This window comes from Anthonomus grandis, chromosome 3 (genome assembly GCF_022605725.1).
Source record: "Anthonomus grandis grandis chromosome 3, icAntGran1.3, whole genome shotgun sequence".
NCBI classification, from domain to species: Eukaryota; Metazoa; Arthropoda; class Insecta; order Coleoptera; family Curculionidae; genus Anthonomus; species Anthonomus grandis.
This window is the reverse complement of record NC_065548.1, coordinates 44,494,868-44,519,836: the sequence shown is the minus strand read 5'-3', so window position 1 is coordinate 44,519,836 and position 24,969 is coordinate 44,494,868. Positions and strand designations below refer to the sequence as shown.

General features: G+C 33.9%; 1 protein-coding gene across 3 annotated transcripts in view; it reads right to left on the bottom strand.

The window, feature by feature from the left end:
• LOC126734717 (rootletin) overlaps window positions 1-24,969 on the bottom strand; it is a 439,794-nt gene that overhangs the window by 74,024 nt on the left and 340,801 nt on the right. For all 3 annotated transcript variants that reach the window (XM_050438438.1, XM_050438437.1, XM_050438439.1), the window contains exons 24-26: window positions 20,177-20,461; window positions 19,940-20,119; window positions 312-524 (exon numbers count right to left, since the gene is read on the bottom strand). In XM_050438438.1, coding sequence (XP_050294395.1) covers window positions 312-524; window positions 19,940-20,119; window positions 20,177-20,461 — 678 coding nt within the window. The remainder of the gene's footprint in view (window positions 1-311; window positions 525-19,939; window positions 20,120-20,176; window positions 20,462-24,969) is intronic.

Sequence of the window (24,969 nt, the reverse complement as noted above, 5' to 3'; positions counted from 1 at the left end):
TATGATATGCATACTGTCATTGTATGTTATCTTATATTTTTTATAATTTTTTAACACGTATTAAAAATGTTCAACGCCATTTTTTTCTATCTCTTTTAGAGCCGTGAAGATGAATAAATACAATTCGAAACGTTGGCGAGAAACAAATAGTTTTTTTTCAACAATTGACCAATACACCCACAAAACACTTCAATACAAAATCTCTGGTCACAAATTCACAAGAATTCAATTTTATGGTCTAAACAAGAAACAATAAAAAAAGATACTGATTTTTGATGTTTTCGATTAAGGCGGGTAATAAACATACATACCTGTTTTAGTCTTTCGGATTCAGTTTGTTGGGAAGATACGGATTCCATTAAATTTCGTTGCAATCTCTGCAGCTCTGATTTTAATTCCGTTTCACTATTCGACGCTTTTTCTAAAGAGCAGTTTAGTTGATCTATTGTTGACTTTAGTGAGACACAGCGTTCTTCTAAACTAGCTACTGCTCTGCTCTGGTGATCACACTTTTCTTGAAGTTTCTTGAAAAAATAATACAAGCATTATTTAAAAGTTATCTGGGATATTGAAGTTCAATGATTTTTTAAAAGATATCTTACAATAGCTTTTTTTACAATTTAGTGTTAACGTTATGCGGAAAGACAGAGACAGAGATTAATTATTATTACTATTATTATTACTACGTATTAACACTATTTTTCTGACTCTATAAATTCTGACAAAACGTCAGAACTTTTAAGCCTTGGATAATATTGAATGCAATTATTTCTTGCCTTTATCACAGTTGTTAAGCTCAGAACAGGTGGAACATCGAATTCCTTTAAGATCGTTGTACCTAACGAATATCTCAGCGTAATTACTAAAGCTGAGAATTGGCCTAAGGAAGTATATGTGAAGAAGTATATATGAAGAAGTGGAGGTATATGCAACATCCATCTCGTCGCTTCTCAAACACAATTCAACAAAAAGATAAAAATTTTCGCCTAACAAGGGGATCCAGAAACCACTCGTAGATTCATCTGAACAGCTACACCTGATTTCCCATCCGGACGCTATAGATTTTTATTATCAAAATGTTCGCGGTTTAAATTCAAAAGTGATTCCGTTTTACAATGAAGTTTGCTTAGCGGAAATGGACATTATCGGCTTGACAGAGACGAATTTACAAAATAATGTCGTGAACTTAGGGCTGGGATTCTAAAATCACGACTCGATCTCGATACGATTACGACTTCGAATTCGATCGCGACTCAGTCGTGACGAGAAGGGTGATTCTAAATTTCAATCGTCGGCTAAACTCGTTTTATTCGATTTGATTTAGGTTTCTTGGTATATATTTGTTATTTTCCCTAATATTTGACAGATGGAAACGTCAATTGTCTCTTCTATTGATAAACACTAAGAATTTTCATTTATTTTGTTAATTTTTTTCGCCTTCGTGTTTTTTTATTTAAATATATGCCTATATTATTTCTTTAAAATAAAAAATTGTCGTTTAAAACCACCACTATCCATTGGAAAATCATAATTGAATTCATGGAAAATCACAAAAACTTGTTGTGTTTATCCACTTTTGGTTTTAATATGGCAACATGTGTGCAATCAATAGGACCTAGAACACCAGGGAAATTGGATCTCTCTATAAATGTTAATTTATTATTTTCTCTAATCTCTTATATTTGAAAAAATGAATGAATCAGTCAGCAAGGTGATTGTCAATAATTTCAGTAATTTTATGGATCCAACTACTTGTAGTAGTTTCGCTAATTTCAAATTTAAAATCTTGTCCAATGCTTCTTTGGTAACAATATGTGGCATAAAATCTTGATATATGTACTAAAAGTGTCCATTCAACTCTACTTCCTGTGCCTCTCTTATTAACTGAAGGTTGTGGAAAATAGGGTCGAATTAAATCTATTAGTTGTTGTGTTTAAGAAAGCTTCTTAATATACTAATGAAAACCTGGTATGACTATTGGTAAACAATAAATGAAACAAATACGTTTAAAAAAGGATGCTGTCACATTATGCAAGTATTAAAAAAGGAAGAAGATATATCGTCTGGTGTATACGATATACCCAAGCGTGTCGTCGACAAATCGTTAAAAACTAGGCAATCCGCAAGACACTCACGACGAAAATTTTATTTAGAATCAGTCATATCGAGTCGAAATCGAATCGTGTCGAATCGTGATTTTAGAATCCCAGCCCTGAACTGTTTCCAAACATTTACGATGTACACCGATGTGACCGAAGTCTAGACAGAACTGGATTGTCGAAGGGTGGAGGTGTACTGTTAGCTGTTAAAGGCGAGTTTAAAATGTTACTTCTAAATTTATCTGATTTACTTCAAATTGTATCATTATTCTATCGAGATTGTAGGTGCGCAATTGTCCTTTGACCATTTTACATGCTTTGTATTTATTTTCTATATACCTCCTGCTAGTAACAAATGGGTTTATGATATGGTGTACGATTACTTTGAAACAATGCAATATTTGTGTGACAAGAAAATAATTATATTGGGTGATTTTAATATCCCCAATTTTCTTAGTCACCACGATGACTCTATTGTGAGATCAACTTTGGCTTTTATGAATATAATGGAATTCGTACAATGTAACGACGTCCTTAACGTCAATGGAAGAATTCTGGATTTATTTATTTATTTATTTACGGAATCCATTTACAAAAGTGTTACATAGCATACCCATACAAACATATACAGGGTGACAATTTCAAGAGTAGCCATGGCTTATAATTTTTAAACCGTAAAAGATATAAAAAAATGCTTAAAACCGTTTCTATAGTAACAAGGGGGAACCAAAATGATGAATTTTTTAGGGATATACTATCATCCCCCTAACCCCCAGAGCCACCCCCTTAAAAATTTTAAATTGGAAGGGTAGTCGAGTGATACCTTGTTTGAAAGGTGTATTAATTCCCTATATTTTGCCGTCTTACTCATTAAAATCAATGCAACCATTTCCGAGATATGTATGTCCTTTTAAATGTTAGTCAATTCATTTTACTATCAGAATAAAAATATTTATTCTGATACTAAAATGAATTGTTAAAAGCCAAAACAAAACTCCAATAAATAGTACACTTATACTGAAATTATTGAATTGTCGGAATGGTATTTGGCGATGTAAAAAAAAGGAAAATTTTCGATGCCTGCCATTCTCGAAATATTTGTTGTTTTTTGTTTATTTAAATTTTGCCTTAAAATGTTCAATTTTTGGTTTGGTTAGTAATATCGTGGTTCTTTTTGTGATTTAAAGTTCTCTCACTTCGGATCGAATTTTGTGAATTAATGACCCAAAAAATAATAAATGAGCCACGTTTTATAAAAAACATTTGTTTCAGTGACGAGTGCACTTTTTATTTAAACCATAATGTTAATAAGCAAAACTGCCGTTACTGGAGTGATGAGAATCCCCATATTTTTAGGGAAGGGCACACCCAATATCCCCAAAAAATAAATGTGTGGGCCGGAATTCTAGGGAATAATATAATTGGGCCATTGTTTATTGATGATAATCTAAATGGAGAAATTTATGCTGAAATGTTAGAAACAACTGTTGAGCCTTTAGTAATAACGGAATTGGAAAACCAAAGGGATGAAAATGGAGATCTTGTTCTTGATGAAAATTTATTGCATTTTCAACAAGATGGGGCCCCACCACATTATGTATTGCCTGTTAGAGAGTGGCTAGATAATCATTATCCAGACCAATGGATTGGTAGAAGAGGACCTATTGAGTGGCCGCCAAGATCGCCAGATCTCACCCCTCTCGATTTTTTTCTTTGGGGTCACCTAAATCGGTCGTTTTCAAAACGCAGCCTGCCACCATTGAGGAGCTAAAACAAAGAATTACACAAGAGTGCCGATTATTAACAACTGAAGTTTTTAGAAATATTCGTCAAGAGTTTGAAAACAGATTGTACTTTTGCTTGCAAAATAATGGAAGCCACTTTGAGCATTTAATAAAATAATTAAAGTTCAATGCAGATTTTTATTGTTTTAAAAATAGAATAAACGCAATATTGCAGAGTGTTTTCCTAGTTCTTAACCATTTGTACTAATGTTCAAATGTTAAATATTTTATGACATTTTCAAAATATGTTAATTTTATAAGAAATTAAAAAACACTTAAATAACCTTTAATAAAATATTAAAATTGGCATAACTCTAAAACAAATGCATTGATTATTATAAGTAGGGTCGCATAATATAGGGAATTAATAGACCTTTCAAACAAGGTATCACTCGACTACCCTTCCAATTTAAAATTTTTAAGGGGGGGCTCTGGGGGTTAGGGGGATGATAGTATATCCCTAAAAAATTCATCATTTTGGTTCCCCCTTGTTACTATAGAAACGGTTTTAAGCATTTTTTTATATCTTTTACGGTTTAAAAATTATAAGCCATGGCTACTCTTGAAATTGTCACCCTGTATATTCAGATACAAAACTATCTATAAATCAATGAAAGGTATAGATGAGTTAATTAATCAAAGCCCCTATGAAAGGATTTAGTGATAACCAATTTGTCTGAGTGTGAAGTTCATTTGAGTAGTTTTTCGTTTGTTGAATGTGATTCTTATCATCCCTCATTAATTATGAATTTTAAGGGTAAATTACCTCAAACTATTAATTTCACCCACAATTTACTGGTACATAATTGTTTCAATTTTAGACGTGCTAATTATCCCATGTTATATAGCTTAATTGAAGCTGCTGACTGGCAGGAGGTGTTTGCCACTTTAGATCCTAATGTATCTTGCGACAGCTTTTACAGTACACTTAATGAAATATTTCATAGAGCAGTTCCGCTTAAAATCGTTAAAAAATATAAATTTTCAGTCTGGCTTAATTCTGATATCATAAAAAATATCAAACTAAAGAATTTAATTCGAAAAAAACTCAAGAAATACAGAACTCATTATTATGAAAGTCAGTTTAAAATAGTTCGAAGCAATATTAAAGAACAAATTAGGATTGCTTTTTTAGAATTTTCTCGAACAGCTGAAAATCGAATTAATGTAGACTCCTCCGATTTTTAGAACTATGTGCAGAATAAGAAAGGAATTTCGCGTATTCCCGGAGTAATGCTGCTTCAGGATCGTACAATAAAAGATCCACAGCAAATTGTTGATGCATTTGGAACTTTCTTTCAAAGCGTATATATTGAGTCGGACCCATCTAGTATTAATGTTGGTATTGAATCGAGCCAGACTATTAACAACTCTCTAAATTGCTCTTATAATTTTTCAGAAGATGAAATTGTCACCGCCTCTCATAAACTAAAAAGTAAGTTGACCTCCGGTACCGATGGAGTACCAAGTCTTGTCGTTAAAGATTGTATTCGCGTTTTGTCAGGGCCTATTGCCCACATATTTAATCTTATCTTGTCTTCAACAGTATTTCCCGATAAATGGTAGACTGCACAAATATCCCCGATACTCAAAAAGGGACCGAAGAACGACATTCAAAATTACAAAGCTATATCGATCTTAGGTAATTTCTCCAAACTTTTTGAAATAGTTCTTTATAATAGAATATATGCCCATGTTAAATTAGACATAGCACCTAATTAATTTGGTTCCATCAAAAATCGCTCCTGTACAGTAAACCTGGCTTGCCTAAATGAGTATTTGTGTCAGCATTTGGATAATAGAAGTCAGGTTGATATAATATACCTTGATTTCTGCAAAGCTTTTGACCAAATTGACCACTTTGTACTTCTTCATAAGCTAACATTTTTTGGTTTTTCTACGGATTTAGTTGCTTTAATAAAATCTTACTTACGAGGTCGTAAACAGTTTGTTGAATATGAAGGCTTTAAGTCTCCTATATATGAAGTGTGCTTCGGGAGTGCCCGCAAGGATCTAATTTGGGCCCGCTTCTCTTTTTATTATTTATAAACGATCTTGCCAAATTACTGTCTTGTCAGAGTTTACTGTTTGCGGATGATATAAAATTGTTCATAAAAATAGATACTGAAGACGATTGCGAATTCCTTCAGGTAAAGCTTAATAAAGTAGAGAACTGGTGCAATGTCAATAGACTATATTTAAATGTTAATAAATGCTCTATTCTTTTATTTTCTAGAAAACTGTTGCTAATCAATTTTGACTATAGAGCAAATAATGTTGTGTTAGCCAGAGTGGATGAGGCGATTGATCTGGGAATTACTTATGATGCGAAATTAAGTTTCGCCAAGCATGTAGCAAAAATAGTTTCTGACTCTGCCAAATGGTTGAATTTTATTTATCGAAACTGTCGGCACTTTGAAAATATTAATACTATAAAACTACTTTTCTTCACTTACATACGCTCAAAAATAGAATACGGATCTGTTATTTGGTACCCAATTTATAGCTACCTGATAAATGATATTAAGCGCATTCAGCGTAAGTTTATGAAGTATCTCTGGTTTAGAGAGGAGGGTGACTTTCCAGTCAGAGGTTTGGATAGTCAATTATACTTAACTAAATTTAATTTTATACCCTTAGCAAAAAGAAGAGAAATTATTGACTGTCCCATCCTTTTAGCTGGTTTAAATTTTCGGGTACCAAGAATAAACTCTAGGCATTTTAGATTATTTTATGTAAATCCCGCTAGGACTAATATTTTGTTTCAATCCCCTATTAATACATATAATGTGTCAGAATTATATTAATAATAATTTAGATGAACGGTTCGATATTTTTGTTGACAGTTTAAGGTCCATTATAGAAGGTATAAAGTAAATAGGTGATGCAGAGTCTTTCTAGTATGTATATAGATAGTCTGCTTAAGTACATAGAATGTTAAGCATTTTGATTTTTCATTTTTATACATATTTTGGTAATTTTTTTTTTATTCTTTCCTGTAATATAGCTTAATTGAAGCTGCTGACTGGCAGGAGGTGTTTGCCTCTTTAGATCCTAATGTATCTTGCGACAGCTTTTACAGTACACTTAATGAAATATTTCATAGAGCAGTTCCGCTTAAAATCGTTAAAAAATATAAATTTTCAGTCTGGCTTAATTCTGATATCATAAAAAATATCAAACTAAAGAATTTAATTCGAAAAAAACTCAAGAAATACAGAACTCATTATTATGAAAGTCAGTTTAAAATAGTTCGAAGCAATATTAAAGAACAAATTAGGATTACTTTTTTAGAATTTTCTCGAACAGCTGAAAATCGAATTAATGTAGACTCCTCCGATTTTTAGAACTATGTGCAGAATGTTTTCTGTAATTGGGTAACAAACCTGTTCGAAATAAATGCCTTTTTTTTATAATTAATTCATCCTCGGAACTATATAAGGAATAGAAAGCTGTAATATTTTTTTAACTAGGTTTTTATCAAAGAATCAACTTCTACAAATCCTACCTTTTTCTGCCAAAATGCTCCTGTCAATAAAAAATGTTAGGTTGATCTCATATATACGAATAACCAGAAGGCTTTTGATGGCGAAAAATACTGCTTAATTTTGAAATTGTTATCAGACCTTGATGTCTCGACATACATTGTTAATTCAATCTTATTTGAAACACAGGTTTCAGTATCTTGAAATTAAGGGATCTAAGTCATTTGTCTTTAAAAGTATCTCACAGCAGGTTTTCCACAATGTTCCAATCTTCGCTGTGTCTTGTTTCAGACAGCCTTCAATGGTATAACGTGCAACATGAAAAATGTAAAAGATCTCTTACTTGCTGACGATTTTAAATGTTTTTTACAGATTGATTTAATTGAAGATTAAGTTTTATCAAATTTTGCAAAATGATTTATGTGAAGTTGCAACATCAACAGATTTAAATTGAATGTTGTTAAGTGTGCGTGTATGTCATATATCATCATATCATGTGGAGTTTTTTTTCCAATTATCTCTTTCTCTCAATTCATAGTGTAACGGTCTTAGCTACCGCGAATATATCTGCTATCCGTCGCCGCGACATCTGTGAAGACACGTGGAAAGTTAACGAATCTTGTGGAATAATTATCTAGCTAGTATACAGTGTGTTCAAGGTAAGGATGTCTATCATGGGAATCTTCTAAAATAAGAGATACGAATATGATTAAATTAGAGAAAAGTTGCGCATTTTCAAGCTTAACAATGTGCCGTTTAGAAAGTTTTAAAATTCCAAGTAGTTCCGGAGATATGACTAAAAAACCGAAATTTGCCGAAATCGTTTTTTTTTTCTGAAGAACACAAGATGCTTTCTCAAGGCCGCCTTTTAAGCTCTACAAAACAGCGTTGAGAGATTTTCCGTACGACGTTTCGTTTCGAAAAAACCATCATCAACTTTACTTTTTTATATGGCGCATAGAAAAAGTATAACCTGTGTTAAGCGTTTTTTATTACGATGTATGACACAATATGATTTTGCAATATTTAAATTGGCAAAAAAAGGTTTTTATTCAATTCCTAATGATTTGGTGTAGTAGGCGGTGAAATGATGGCACTGAGTATGGAGTAGTAGGCTAATATTACTATTGTTTTAAAATATTTAATTAAAATCAGGCTATTGACGATTTAGAAACTTTATTTATATACGTAGATATGCTATATGTTGGTTAATTAAACAAATTAGTTAAAAACTACTTACTAGAAACCCAAAAAAACTAATTCTGAAATAAATAATTTTAAAACTATTCTCCAAACACCGATAACGCCATCTAACTGTCAAAGTTAAAACACTTCTTAACATATCAGGTGTAATACTCTTGAACGTTTCAAAAACTATTTTCCTCATTGTAAACATAGTTTTTGCAATACCCTCAGAGAAAAAATCGAGAGGAGTTATGTCCGATAAACAAGGGGCCCACGAAACTGTTGAATGTATACCTAAACTCTGGAAATCTGTTCGATAGATACTCGCGCACGATTAGGGCATTGTGCGCAGGAGCACCATCCTGTTGAAATCAACAGTTTCTAACCTTTGCAAGCAGTAAGTTATTCGAAGATTCTTTTAAATCGCGTTCCAATAAGTTGCGATAATGCTCCGGAAAAAAAATATTGCAAAAAAGGGTTTTATTAAATCTGTTCCAAAAATGTCCACCCACATACCTAAATGGTAAACGGTACTGATGTCTAGCCATTAGGTTTATTGAGGAATTGTTCCTTGACCAATAATGGATATTTCTCCGGTCTCTAAAATTCCATTATTTGTAACCACACTCTAGTCGTACCAGATAATTTTATGGGGAAATATTTCATCTTCCTGACACTTCCTGGTGTACCATTCATAACATATTCTTCGCCGTTCCTCGTCACCTGGTCTAAGTCCTTAACAGTTTCTGAATTTAAACGGGTGAAATTTCTGTTTCCTCAAAATGAAATGGGCAGTAGATTTCGCTATTCCAGTGGGATTGAAAAATTGATCTAACAGATATTTCCGGATTTTCAGTTTTTTTTTCTTCAATGTAGGGCTTATTATCTCTTGACAATACTGGTTTCTTGAATGCATCGTACTGCTTAAGATTCAAAGCGTATTGTGATTCATCATTATATTTGTAATAAAATATGATATTTACTATAGGTTATACTTTTTTTACGCCCATATAAAACACTAAAATTGATGATGGTTTCTCCGAAATGAAACGTCGAAAAAAAATAAAAACGAAATCAGCATATTTCGGTTTTTAGGCATATCTCCGGAACTACTCCGAATTTAAAAATTTTCTAAACGGCATATTGTTAGGCTTGTTTTCGAAGATACCCATGATAGACATCCTTATCTTGAACACACTGTACAGGGTGTTTCAGAACTATAGGATCAAACTTCTAGGTGTTGTTCAGTGCAACAGTAGAATCCATTTGAGTATAGGAACCCATGTCCGGAAATGTGTCACTACGCCACTACGGCCCTAAGACGCGTTTAAATTTAGAAAAAATATTAATTACCTAAATAGGATCTGATGCATTTATTTTTACCTTTTGTATATGATACCATCACAACAATTGTTCAAAATGTCTTCCTCCAACCTCAATACACCGATTTAAAAGCCGCACATGATTTCGGCGGACTACACTAAAAATTTGATCCTCGTTTTAAATGATTTCAAATGCTGCTGTTATTCGTCCAATTAAGTCTAGCTCTAATTCTACTGGAGTTTCGTAGACTAAAGACATTACATGTCCCCACAAGAAAAAATGAAACGACGTTAAATCTTGTGACCTAGGAGGCTAAGAAACTGCTCCACCTCTGGCAATCCAACAGTGCCCAAACCGCTGAGCCAAATACTCGCGTACTTGTACAGCAAAGTGAGCCGGCGCTCCATCATGCTGAAACCACATTTGCGGTCTAACGTTTAGTGGAACATTTTCAAGGAGTTCTGGGAGAACTTCCTCCAAGAAACGCAGATAAATAGGTCCTGTTAACCGTTCCGGTAGAAGGTATGGCCCAATTAAATAATCATCAACAATGCCTCCCCATACGTTGACAGACCAACGATTCTGATGTTTTTTTGGAAAAATTGCATAAGGCTTTTCTTCGTCCCAAACATGGCTATTCCTGCTATTAAAAATACCGTCTCTTGTGAAAGAGGCTTCATCGGTCCACAAAACATATCGTAAAAATTTGGTTGTGCAATGATGTGATCCAGAAGCCATCGACAAAACTGAACTCTAGGATGATAATCGGCTGCAGTCATACCTTGAACCCGCCAGACAGAAGCGTTACTCGTATTCATATTCTTAGCGAATTCACGTGTGCTATTTGATGGTTCATCGGCAACTTGCTGAAGCACCTCTTCTTCAAATTCGATTGTTCTTACGGTTCGAGCAACACCAGTATCATGTATCTTGGTCCTAAACATGCCTGTCTCAGCGAGCCGCCGATGAACCGCAATAAACTTTTTGTTTGTAGGATGCTGTCGTTCGGGATAACGTTCATGATACAACCGCAATGCTGCTCGTGCATTGCAGTTTGTTGCTCCGTATGCCAAATGCATATCCGCCAATTCCTGATTGGTAAAGTTTTCAATTAGCAATAAATGTTTAAAAATTGTAAGCTATAAAATGTTTAAACATGACATTGAGAATTGACATTGATAAGCGTTGATTTTAAACAATTGTTGTTATGGTATCATGTACAAAAGGTAAAAATAAATGTAGCAGATCCTATTTAGGTAATTAATGTTTTTTATAAATTTTAACGTGTCTTAGGGCCGTAGTGGCGTAGTGACACATTTCCGAACATGGGTTCCTATACTCAAATGGATTCTACTGTTGCACTGAACAACCCCTAGAAGTTTGATCCCATAGTTCTGAAACATCCTGTATAAGGAATCCTCGCCGTTAGAAGGCCAGTTCAAATCGAAATATTGGCGCGTCTTTTAAATCGAAATAAATAGTAATATTTCCTTCTACATCATCCTACTCATTATCATTTGTAGCTCTAGAACCCCTGGTGAGTATTGGCTGACTGCACGATCATTCTCCATCTTACTCTATCTTGCACCAATTCAGAATTGCAACGGTCTTGGTGCTATTGCAACGGTGTTGTCTGCATGGTCTAAAGATTAAAGAATATCGAGGAAGAGAATCACCTTGCTTCAGGCCACCCGATACAAACAAAACACTTTTGCTTTACTTCTGAAGCCGTTGACACATATATTTCATTAGGGTTTGGGAATTCCTATAACGCAATGGTAGTCGTTCATTAGCTAAACTCTTAGAATATTACTATCGTATGCTTGTCTAAAGTGGATCAACAGTTGATGAATTACTCCTCTACATGTGGATAAATCCACACTGCTGGTCCCCCGGTCCTGACTCTACAATGGGTTTAGGGTGTTCCAACAATACGTTTGCAAGGATCTTGTATGCCAGGTTGATTAAGGATATCCCTCTGTAGTTTCTGCATTTTGTTCTTTTTTTATGGATAGGAATGATCTGAATGGCTTTCTGTCCACTCTTATGGTATTTTCTCCTGACTCCATATAAGGGATTCTATGCAGCTTCATATGCAGCGCTTCTTCTCCATACTGAAGCAGCTCTGCTGCTGTTGTCTTTTCCTGGAGCTTTGTTATTTTTGAGCTTTTTGATAAATTTAATAATTTATTCGTATGTAGGTTATTCTACCTGTGGTTCTGCAGTACTCGGTTATAGTTTGTTCATTTTGTTGACTTATGTTTGAAAGCTTGTCAAATTACTGCTTCCACTCATTCACTATTTAATTTTTGTTGGTCGTTATGTTACCATCTTCCCTCTTAAATATGGTTTCCGCTCTAGGCTAGGTCTGAAGCCTTTTACAAAAAAATATAGTGAAAATAAATGTAGTTAGACTTAAGTGATTGTATTTAGTGTATACGTACATAATAACCCCAGTTCACTATTTTGTGCGCCCGTGCGTTTTAATTCACAGCGATATAAACGGTAAAAACGCTACAATAGTTTCAAAGGTCGAGAGTGCCCAGAGAGTTTTAGGGTTTAGCGTTAAGATTAGTCTTAACCTTTTTTGTTCCTTGGTGTTATTCACTTTCTCATTTGGTCTCTTTAACACAATATCTGGGTGACAGTAATTGAATTGTGGCAGAATAACCTTTTCTATTTTGGAAGGCCTAGAAGCCGCTAGCTTTTTGCCGAGGATGGGACGAAGGTTCAGCACTAGCCAGCATATCGAATTATGGCTGTACTGTTACTGTTTGTCATCGGGAATTTCGGCTATAAATGACGATAGACCCATAAACTATTAATTTTTTGGAATTTCCTATATAACGTCTATTGGCTTTTCCAATGAAACAATCTGTATACAGAGCTATTTGGCTAATAAATTTTTATACAGGCTGACCCATCGAAAACAGTTCAGCAAGGTTTGGGGACCTTTTTTAAAAAAATGTAAAAAATGCTCGGATTTTTGATTTTCTTTAATACTTTCAACCCCTTAACATTAATCCCTTGGCAAGGGTTGCAATCACCCTTAAAATCTTAAATGGGAGTGGGGGTCAAGTGATACCGTATTTTAAAGGCCCTTTTATTCTAGTTACAACTGCCAAGTTTGAGATTGCTAACTTGACTTTTCGCTGTATGACAGCTTGCCAAGGATTTTGAAACAATGTCATTGTTTAATACTTTTAGTGCTAGTGTTTACAGGTTCTTGATTTAAAAAAACGAAAACGCTCGCACCCGTCGATTTTTGATTTCAGAAAAACGATTTTCAATCCCTTAGCGGGGGCGATGGATATTTTGGGTGTGTGAGTAAAAAATTGTTTTTGAACTATCAAAAATCAGTCAACAATCTGACTTTATTTTTAGTAAACAAGTTGATGTGAATTAGTTATTTTTGTGCTTTTCTTTCGATTCGACAAAAATGGTTTATTCTATTGCGGAGAGAGTGGAAATTATTGAATTATACTTTATAAACAATCAATGTGCAAGACTAACGGCAACTTTGTTTAATGAGAGACATGCAAATAAACATGCACATCATGGTTACATCCTAGAGTTAGTGGCAAAATTTCGGAAAACTGGTTCGGTGGCAAACAAAAAAGGAATATTAAAAATTCTAGAGAATTCTAAATCATAATAAATGGCACCCATATAAAATTCAACTTCTTCAAGAATTGAGTGAAAATGATAACGACCGCCGTTTACAGTTTTGTGAAATAATGTCCGAACTAATTTCAAATAATCCCAACAATTTTTTAAATTAAGGTAAAATGGAAATCTTGCAGTCTACTTCCACTTATTTATTAAACATTTAGTGATTTAAAATTCCCTACATGTTTCGGACACAGTGGTGTCGATCATCAAGGGATACTAAAAGCAAATAGTTTCGAACAAAAGACAAACAGACACAGAAAAAAACTTAAAAATTTGCAATTGGATATACTCCCAAGGGCTCGATTCCATGTCAAAATTATTTTTAATTTTATTTATTTACATTCTGTTGTTGACAAGGACCGAACAGTATGCTAAAAAATATATATTTTGAACTCAAATGTACGTGACATCTGTGGGAGAAGTTCTAAAAGTAGCATGGTACCTGATGATGTGTTACTACCATTTTTTTGGTGAAAGCATAAGGTTCATAGAGAACATATTAGATAACGCGGTTAACATAATGATTCGCACGTTGTAAAGAACGAAAGCAATGGATTAGTACTATATAAAAGAAATTGTAAAGGGCAAGAACGATGTATAAAGAGACTATGAAGAGTTAAGACACAGTGAGTTGAAAAAGTGAGTTGAAAGAATGATGTACTTGATCATTAACACAGTAATTCTGGTTGTTTTGTGGAGCTTTATTTATTTCGAGTATTTCCAACAGATCAAGTTTATTGCTTTTCCGGCAGAAATGTAAAAGCTTTAAGTCAGTAGCTGGTTTAAAACTGTGGTTGTTAGTATAAACATGTTTTGCAAAGTTCGATTTAATGCTTTTAGGACAAATATTTCGGTTCTTGCTCTTCTCAATATCTCTACAATGTTTATTGATACGTGTAGAAAACCTTCTACCGGTTTGTCCAATGTAAAATGCATTGCAATTCTCACTCGAGCACCCCATCTGATAGACTTATGATTTTTGTTCTGACGGGATTTAGTTGATAACACAAGATCTTAGTGTACGTTTAGTTTTAAAGGTAGTTAGGTGTTAAGTAGGAGTCTATCAGATAGGCTGCTCGAGTGAGAATTGCAAAGCATTTTACATTGGAAACTAAATGTTTAATAAATAAGCGGAGGGAGATTGCATGATTTTCATTTTTCCTTAAACTACGACTCTACTGCAAGTATGGAGTATTTCTTCACAAGCTTTTAAATATTTGCTTCTCAGACGAATGTTCATTTTTTCTGAATGGCACTGTCAATCGTTATAATTGTCGGGTACTAGTCCGACACGAATCCAAGGATCTACCATGAGGTTCATACTCAACACGCTCAAAAATTAAACGTTTGAGTTGGTATTTTTGGTGATCACATAATTGGACCATTTTTCTTACCGGGACATTTAAATGGAGATTATTTGAAGAATGCCGTTAACCCAGCATTGATTGAAATTATGGAAAATGACCAACGCTACCATGAAGGAAATACGATATTTCAGCAAGATGGGGCTCGTTCCCATTATGCATTACCAGTACGGCAGTTTCTGGATGAAACGTTTTCTGGTAAAGGATTGGAAGAAGGGAGTACTAACGAATGGCCCGTGAGATCACCCGATTTATCTCCTCTCGATTTCTTTTTATGGGGACTTCTGAAATCGAAAATTTATGCCACTCAGCCTGAATCGTTAAAAGATTTACGGAGCCGCATCATTCATGAATGCCAACAAATAACACCCGATATTCTTCACAATGTCCGGAAAGCATATTTGTAAACGACGTCCGTGATCGCGATTCGGTTTTCGCCCGAACTTCTTTTGTAAACAGCATATGTTGTCGCAAATCCGTCTCGTAAATAGCATCCGTGATTACAAATTTTAAGGCTCTGGTAAACGGCGGACGATATAGCGAAATTTGTTGATGGGCTGCTCGTAATCTGCATTCAGGATCGCAAAATTTGCAAGTAATGCATTTATATTCGTTATCCTCGCTCCATAAGTACATACATTAAAGGTGTTGTGTCATCGTTTTCAATATTGTAATTTTACAAAAAATAATGAATTTGCCCCAAACTACAAGTATAAATTAATAGATGAAGATGGAAAAAATATTAGAACACCATTCAGTAAAAAGGAAGAAATTAAAGTAAGTTATTAACAAGTTATAATATTTGAGACACACAAAATAGGGTTATGTTTACAAAAATATTAGGATAGGGAAGTACATATGTACGTACTATGGTCGATAGTAAGACACCCCTTTAGACAAATATTATAATTAGACAAAAATTATAATTATCTTGACTTAAAACATTTGTTATTTTAGGTTTTGCAATGTATGATGCATGTACAAAAAGTGATGTTTAAACATTCCTGAGGGGGCTAATTACGCCCATTAGCCCCCTCCCCGTATTTGCCCCCTGTTAAAGAAGTAAATTTATTTTTTGAAATTGTAGGCAAAGTATAGAGATTCGAAAATTAAATAAATTTTAGAAAAAAACTAGCATTGCACAAATTTTGTAAAAAATCAAATGGTGGTATTATTTGTTAAATCGGGGTTGGTTTTTCCATATCTTAGGTATATTTTTCGAAAACACAAGTTCGGAAACTCTTGTTGTAAGTCGTGTTGTAGAGCAAGGGTTTTCAAAAAAATTGGAAAGGGATGACCCGATTGAACTCCTAGAAGGGGTGAAAAAGGTAGTTTTTGCATCTCGAAAACGGTAATATCTAGAGACATATAGTTTTCAGTGTTAGATAGCTAAGGAAAATCTAAAATAATTTGCCAAAAAAATATCATCCCTTAAGCAGGAGAAATGGGTAGTTTCTGTATTTTGAAGACCCTGTACCAAACGACCATTAAACATCAATTATAGTAAAGCAATTTTTATTTAAGACTAGCCTTAGGAAATTTCACATGCTAAGGAATTTAGAAAAAAAATTATCAAAAACATTTTAAAAGCCATTTTTTTCTTGTATTTAAATAAATATTTTTTTACAGAATTGGATGTCAGATTATCAAATACTTACCAAAACGGCTTGGAGCATACAAAAAACCATTCAAAATCCATTAAAGACAGCAAAGAAGAATTTGCTTAAGCGGTATTATTATTGCTGCTTTAACACCTGAGAAACCAAACTCTCCGAAACTGATCGAAAGAAGGCTCATGCATCGCGAAACACAAATTGTCCTGCTAAAATTATTGTTTCTGTTAATCGTGTTCCTCCCCAATATTCTCAAGCAAATCAGCCCAACACCATTGCAGAATCCTGGCCATGTTCAATTGTGTTTACAAATGATCACAATCATACAATTGATAGCGCGGCTGCTTTATCAAAGAGACCTATTGCAAATGAAACCATTCAAGAAATTCTTCAGTATTTTGACAGAGGCCACTCGGTGTCGTCGGCTTACACAGTTTCTGTTTCTCAAAAATGGAAATATTTGGCAATGACTATCACGAAATGATGCCCGACAGGCATTATTTTCCAACGAAAAGTGATTTTTCCAATATATGGAAAAAGTATTTCAAAGAATCATTTGGTGCTCGATCTGGAAAAGACATGCTTGATACGTTGAATAAAAATTTATCCTCTACTGAAACTTTGTTTAAAACCCAAGAAGTTTCACAGCACTACACGGTTTCTCTATGTACACCCATGATGCAAAGAGCAGCCAACTTATTAACTCAAACCTATGAAATATTATTTGTGGATGCCACCGGAAATTGCGATGTGGAAAATCACAAGATATTTTTTTTTGTAACGCAGTCTTCGGTAGGAGGTATTCCGGTTGGGTGTGTCATTACGACTTCTGAAAAAACTGAGGTGTTTGATGTAGCAGTAAAGAATTTAATAGAAATCATGCCAACGGAAATAAGTCCCTCTGTTATTATAACTGACGATGATTTAAAAGAGCGTAAAGTACTTCAGATATATTGGTCAAATGCAACGTTGCTACTCTGCACATTTCATGTGTTAAAATGGGTTTGGAAATGGATTTGTACAGCTAGCAACAACATTACGCTTGAAGATAGGCAAGATGCATACAGATATTTCAGAAATATTTTAATGTCAAATCAAAGCAAGGGTCAAGTTGAATCCAATATCTCAGAATTCTTCGAGAAAACATCCAAGTATCCCAAATATCAAAATTATGTTAAGAAAATACTTGTTAGAAAAGCTACTTGGTGTCTTTTCTATAGAAAAAAGTTTCTTACGCGGGACTCTAATACGAATAATATAGTTGAAGTGATGTTTAGACTGTTTAAGGACATTCCTTTAGAAAGAACCAAGGCTTATAATCTTGTTCAATTAGTAGATTTTATTACAAGCAATTTTAACGCCTATTATAAACAAAGATTATTAGATGTAGTGATGAAAAAGGTAGATATTAGAAAATATTTAGCAAATGATAAGGATGTAAACCCCGACAACATAAATGAATTAAATAATTTCCAGTATTCAATGTTAAGTTCGTCTACCAGTACAGAATATTATGTTGATATGCAAATTTGTATGTGCTCTTGTCCTGAAGGCCATACAGAGAAAATCTGTAAACACCAATCGGCTGTTATTAAAAAATACCACATTACTCCAGCATGCAATACATTATCGGATATTCAAAAAACCATTTTATATAAAATAGCTACTGGAATCAGCCCTCCTGAACAACTACTACAACCATTGCTACTAAAGGACGGGGAAACTTTCAAGAAGGAATAAATGCCTTTATGAACAATTATAATAAGAATATTAAAAGTTCTTCTTCACTTTTAAGTGGTTTACATACTGCCTTTAAATCTGTTAGCACAAAAATAAAACGACTAATTCACACTTCTCGTAAAGGTATAAAAATATCGGTTCAACCGACTGCTATTGTGCGTAGAAAAACAAAATTCACAGGAAGGCGTCGATTCCAGTCAGGAAAAAAATCAAATAGCACTCTTAAACGATACTTGGCTCCTCATAATTTGCAAGAATGCGTTAAAGACAATAAGCCCTTAGGTACAAGAAAAATTGAAAAATAAAACAAATGTTATTATTTTTATGTTATTTAAGCATGTAGTTCTAGTATTGAAAATTATAAATATTATTTCTGTAAAAAAAGTTTTAGCTCCCAATCATGTGATCAGTTTTACAGTAAACTTTAAAAATATATTTTTCTGTAGTTTTGTGTGTAGTTTTTTGCAATTTTTTTAGTTTTGGTTAACGCTATGATTTCTTTGTTCGTATCACCACAAATTGTTCACGAGATATTTCTTTAATACCTATAAAATCTAGAGATATAATGACGCAATACGTTAAACGTGTTCCGTCATGCCATAAAAATGTACTTAACGTATTTATTTATATTTTTTTCTAATTTTTTTTCTATTAAGTATAAACTATCTAATACCTAGGATTCATTTCCTTATTAAATTTACAATAAAAAGGCCAATAATCTATCGAATTTGTTTACTTATAAAACGAATTAATACAAGCTTCGAATTTGCAATCACGAATGCTATATACCAGACGGATTTTGCAATATTGTATGCTATTTACGGAAGAGGACACGCCAGCGTTCGGGCTAAAACCGAATCGCGATCATGGACGTCGTTTACAAATATGCGTCCGGGAACACTTTGAACAGTTACTTACTGTACTATTGTATGGAGGCAAACGGCGAACATTTTCAACATTTAATAAGATAATGCATAACTACTAATTAATAAAATTAAATTAGATTTCGCTGGAACCCGCAGCTCAAATTTAAAAAAAACAAAGCGCTATTGTAAAGAAAATTAAATGCCTTTTCAAAAGATGTATCACAACATAACCCTTCCCACTTAAAAAATAAGGGTGAATGTCGTCGCCCTCACTAAGGGGTTGAGGTTGTGGGGTTAAAAATTTAAACAAAAAATCGTTTTTCTAAAATTAAAAATCGATGGGTCTGTGAAATGAATAAACGTTGCACGCGACCAGATATTTGCAAAAAGATTTTGCATTCATCACGAAACGCTAAAATAAAAATTGCAAATAGAGAAATATGACTTGTCACCTTTGTTTGCATCTTTGTATACACAATTACTTACTTCTATTTCGCGCTTCGTTGAATGAAACCTAGGAAACTGGAACTGTATGTACATATGTAGTCTCTTTGAGAAAACTTTAGCTACGCTATTATTTATATCTTTTCCTTAATAAATTTAGTTTATAATTTTGAGATCAAAAATCATACTTTTGGCTCCTATATCATATTTCTATTAAGATAAAAAATAGGCAAATAAATAATAAAAGTTGAAAAACTCGAGCATTTTTCAAAAATATATAGGGAGCGAAGAAAATTGGAATTTTCTTTCGAAAAAAAACCTTATATGTTTAATTTAGAATATTGAGATTTTTTTTAGCATTTACCTGTATAGTGCCTTCCTTTTCTTGCAACATCATCTGTAATCTTTGTAAATCACCTTCAGCTGACATGCGTTGCAACTCCAATTTTGTGGCTCTGCTTTCTGTTCTGGCTAATTCTTCTTGTAAATTTCGTTTTTCAGCTTCCGATCTATTAAGGACCATTTTAAGTTTTTCGATTTTATCCTAGAAATAAAAATAAATAAATTGAACCTAATACCATAAATATTTAAGTAGACAAACCTCATATTGATGCTTTTGATCACTTTCCCCACTTAAACACAATTCGAGGGACACAACTTTTTCTCTCATTATTTTAACTTCTTCATTTTTCTTGTGTAGAGCTTCGCTCTGCGATTTGAGCTCAACATTTTTTTGGCCGAGTGTTGCCTCTAGGGATCCCTTCTCCTCTTGTAGCGTTCTTAAACTTTGCATTATTTTCGTTATTTTGTGGTCCCCTTTATTTTGGTTATCACTAGCTTCTTGAAGTTGTTTTTTAACTGTTTGAACTTGCGTTTTATAGTCATCCTTAAAGACGAAATATACGTTTATAGATTGAAAAAAATAGGGCGAATGGAAAAGTTTAATATTGTACTCCAAAAAGAAAGGATATACCTAATTATTAATATTTATAAGACGGTCTACCTACACAGGCCGTGTAGGTAAAGCCTGGTTCATAAATACCGTACGGTAAGCAGTAAGAAGTAACACGTATGTCGCAAGGAAAATAAACTACTAATATTCAAATGGAGCTATTCATATTTTGCCGTATGCCGCAAGCCGTAAGAAGTAAGGCAATAAATGGTTATATATAACAAAGAAGTAAGTAATAAATGGTTTAATTTCATTTCTTGCGTCATACTTCTTACGGAATCGTAAGTGATCGCCAATGTTCGCTAATGAAACCAATCAAAAGGGGTAGGCTAGTAGGGATTTCAGAGAGGAAAATATTCAGAAAGAGAGACAGGATGAATTTTGCTACGTTTTTTTACTCCTTACGTTTTTATATTATGAATTCGCACGATCCTTACGACATGTAGCTTACTTCATACTTCTTATGTGTTACTTCTTACAGCATACCGTACGGAATTTATGAACCCACCTTAACTCTTGGAAATTTAGAAATGAAAAATGATTTTTTGTATTTAGTTTCTTCAGTGCCTATTGGCAATGGACACTAAAGTTTTTTTCCTCGTCGTTTGAGCTATAACAATGCTGAGCATTAATCTATATACAGGGTGATTCATTAATATTGCACGAAAATGAAATGCCGGTTTTTTTGGGTTAAATTATGACGAAAAGTTCCTATAAACATATGTCCGAAAGTGCTTCGTTTCCGAGATACAGGGTGTTCAAATTTTCTTAAAAAATCGATTTTTTATTAATATCTAAGAAATGCCTTTGAAAGAAAGAAAGAAAGAAAGAAAATGTGCTATATTACGTAAGAATAATCTTGTGTACAAGCATCCTACAAGCTAAAAAAACAAAACACAAATACAATTTCAAAAATTGACAAAACAATGAACAAAATTAAACACAAGAAGACAAAACTTTTTGAACATACTTAAATTAAAGATAACTAAATAAAACAATCAATTACTAAATAAAGGTAAACTTGTTGACAAAACTAGAAAAGAAAAAAGGAAAAAAAGAAAACTTTCCAACATGTCCAAGGTTAAAACCTATCATTAAAAAAGTCATCCAGGTTATAATATGCCTTAGCCAATAAAAGCGACTTTAATTCTCTCTTAAATTTCTTAACATCTGATATATGTCTAACACACAGAGGAACATGATTGTAAATTTTTTTACTTATGTAAATTAATGAGTTTTTGGTAAGGGAAGACGTAGGAATAGGTAGAAGAACATCATTTACACGACGAGTCAAATGGCCAGTGTCAGAGGGTAGTTTGGGAATTTTGTGAATAAGAGCAGCTGTTTCTAAGATAAAGAGTGAAAAAAGAGTTAGGATTTTTTCAGAAATGAAGAGGGGTTTGCAAGAATCTCTTAACTTAGCAGAACACAGGTATCTAACTGCTTTTTTTTGAATAACAAAGATAATGTTAAGTAGCCCCTTATTGGTTAAACCCCAAAAAGGCAAGCCATACCGAATATGAGATTCAATAAGTGAAAAGTACACTGAACGTGCAACCACCCCTCCCAGCTCTTGTTTTGCCATTCTTACTGCGAAACATCCAGAAGATAATTTCCCAGCTAAATGTAAAATATGATCTTCAAACCGAAGGCTACCATCAATGGTAATTCCTAGGAACTTGCAGCACTCTTTATTCTGCAAGATTTGCTGTTTGCAATGTCATTCACACCATTTCTGGATATCTTAATGATGTTTTTTTTTGACATATGACAGTTGATTTGTTATTCCAGAGACGTGCCCACGGGGTAAGCGGGTTAGGTTTTTTGTACAAAAAATAGCACCTAGTAGATTTTTTGAACCTCCTGTACATTTTTTGGATGACGCAACTAAAGATGGAATTGTTTCAACTCTTGGGTGTTTTTCGTATCTCCCTCCGTTTTCGATAAAAAAATTAGTTTAATGCAAACGTTTGAAAAAACTTGAATAAACATAATAAAATGCCTACTTATCGATTTACAGGGTGAAGAATAGTAAATACGGTAATTTGGAATTTTGACATGACATTAACTGTACTACCTGTTGAAAAATAGTTTTAATTAAACTTAGGTACATTAATTAAATTCTTAGAATAAACATTAGTAAATTGATGAAGGTAATGAAAAGCTATGGACTAAGAAACGTACGCTATAAGAGTTGTTCAAAATGAGTTCCTCCAACTGCAATGCATGCGTCTGTCCTGCGACGCATTGACTGGCGAACACGTTCAAAGATCCCTGGCGTGTTTCGAATAATATCGCAATTTGCAATAATACGATTTCTTAATTCTTCAACATTTTCGATGGGGGTGGTATAAACTAATTGCTTGAGGTGGCCCCAGAGGAAAAAGTCTATTGGATTTAGATCGGGAGATCGCGCAGGCCAGGGTTGTATACCTCCACGACCTATCCAACGATTGGTACATACTCTATCTAAATACTGTCGAGCAATTAAGCTGAAATGCGCCGGAGCGCCATCATGCATGAAAAACATTTGGTACCTTAAGTCAAGCGGGACGTTTTCTAATAGTGTTGGCAACTCCTCTTGAAGAAAACGCCGATACACTTCTCCACTTAACCTTTGTTGCAAAAAGAAAGGACCAATTAAGTGGTCTTCAATGATTCCAACCCAAACATTCAGTGAAAATTGGTGTTGATGGCGACTTTCACTTATTCCATGTGGATTTTCATCTGCCCAAATGTGATTATTATGGAAATTCATTATCGAATTCCTGGAGAAATTAGCTTCGTCCGTGAAAAGTATTTTTGATAAAAAAGGAGGATTTTCTACAATGTTTTGTTGTAACCATCGACAGAAAGCCACTCTATGAGGATAGTCGTCTGGCAAAAGTGCTTGTACCCGCTGGATGTGATACGGGTACAAAAGCTGATTTTTCAGTATTCTAAACACTGTTGGCTGACTAATGTTTAAAGTGGCAGCAATCTGTCTTGTACTCGTTGAAGGATTATCCTCGATTACGTGGAGCACTGCTTCTTCAGCTTCTGCGGTTGCAACTGTGCGGGGTCGTCCATTGTCGACTGTAAGTTTTTTAAAACTTCCACTTTCTCTGAGACGTTGATGGAGGCGAGTAAACATTTGACTATGAGGAAGTACTCGGTTAGGGTATTTGTCCGCGTAAATACGCCTCGCTGCTTGTGAATTACCATTAGCAAGACCATACACAAAGTGCATATCGCACATTTCACTATAAGTGGACTCCATTTTAGACAAAAATGAGGAAATTGTCTACTTGACAGGAAAAAAACAACACCTTATCACTGAGCCACACCTAGTAATGTTAAATGAACTGGTATTTTATTTATTGCATTTTCAAAGCAACGAAAAGAATGCGACAAAAACTAAAACGATAATAGTATTTACTAAATTTTGTTTAATACGTATTTACAATTTCAACATTCCGCAGTATTTTTTAGATCAGCAGTTGTTAATGCTCTACTTGATATTCGACACTATGAATAGGTAAGTATTACATTTTAGGAAGAAAATTATTTCTTTGCTTTCGCGTGATTTAAAAGCATTTACTTGTATTTTTACAGAGGGATGCAAAAAAGCAATTCTTAATTTTTTTATCGAAAACGGAGGGAGATACGAAAAACACCCAAGAGTTGAAACAATTCCATCTTTAGTTGCGTCATCCAAAAAATGTACAGGAGGTTCAAAAAATCTACTAGGTGCTATTTTTTGTACAAAAAACCTAACCCGCTTACCCCGTGGGCACGTCCCTGGAATAACAAATCAACTGTCATATGTCAAAAAGATACATCATTAAGATATCCAGAAATGGTGTGAATGACATTGCAAACAGCAAAGGCATTTCTTAGATATTAATAAAAAATCGATTTTTTAAGAAAATTTGAACACCCTGTATCTCGGAAACGAAGCACTTTCGGACATATGTTTATAGGAACTTTTCGTCATAATTTAACCCAAAAAAACCGGCATTTCATTTTCGTGCAATATTAATGAATCACCCTGTATATAAAAGAGTTTGTCCTGACTGACTGACTCATCATCGCAGAGCCCAAAATACAATAGCTAGAAACGTGAAATTTTGCCAACGGGTTCCTTTTATAATGTAGGCACCGAATAAGAACGGATTTTTCGAAATTCCACCGATAAGGGGTAAAAAATGGGAAAATAGTTACCCGTGACCTCGAGAATTAAGGGGGCGTGGCTTCGGAGTTTGAACGAAGACTGCCTGCACCAACGAGTCGCAGGCATCAACTTAAGAAAAAAAAATTAACTGCAACAATGTTTTTTTATAATGTAGGCCCCGGATACGAACGAACTTTTTGAAATTCCACCGATAAGGGGTGTTAGCGATATGATAAATATCGCATAGCGGCATAAAACTGATTAATAAATACGATTGAAAAAGTACCTC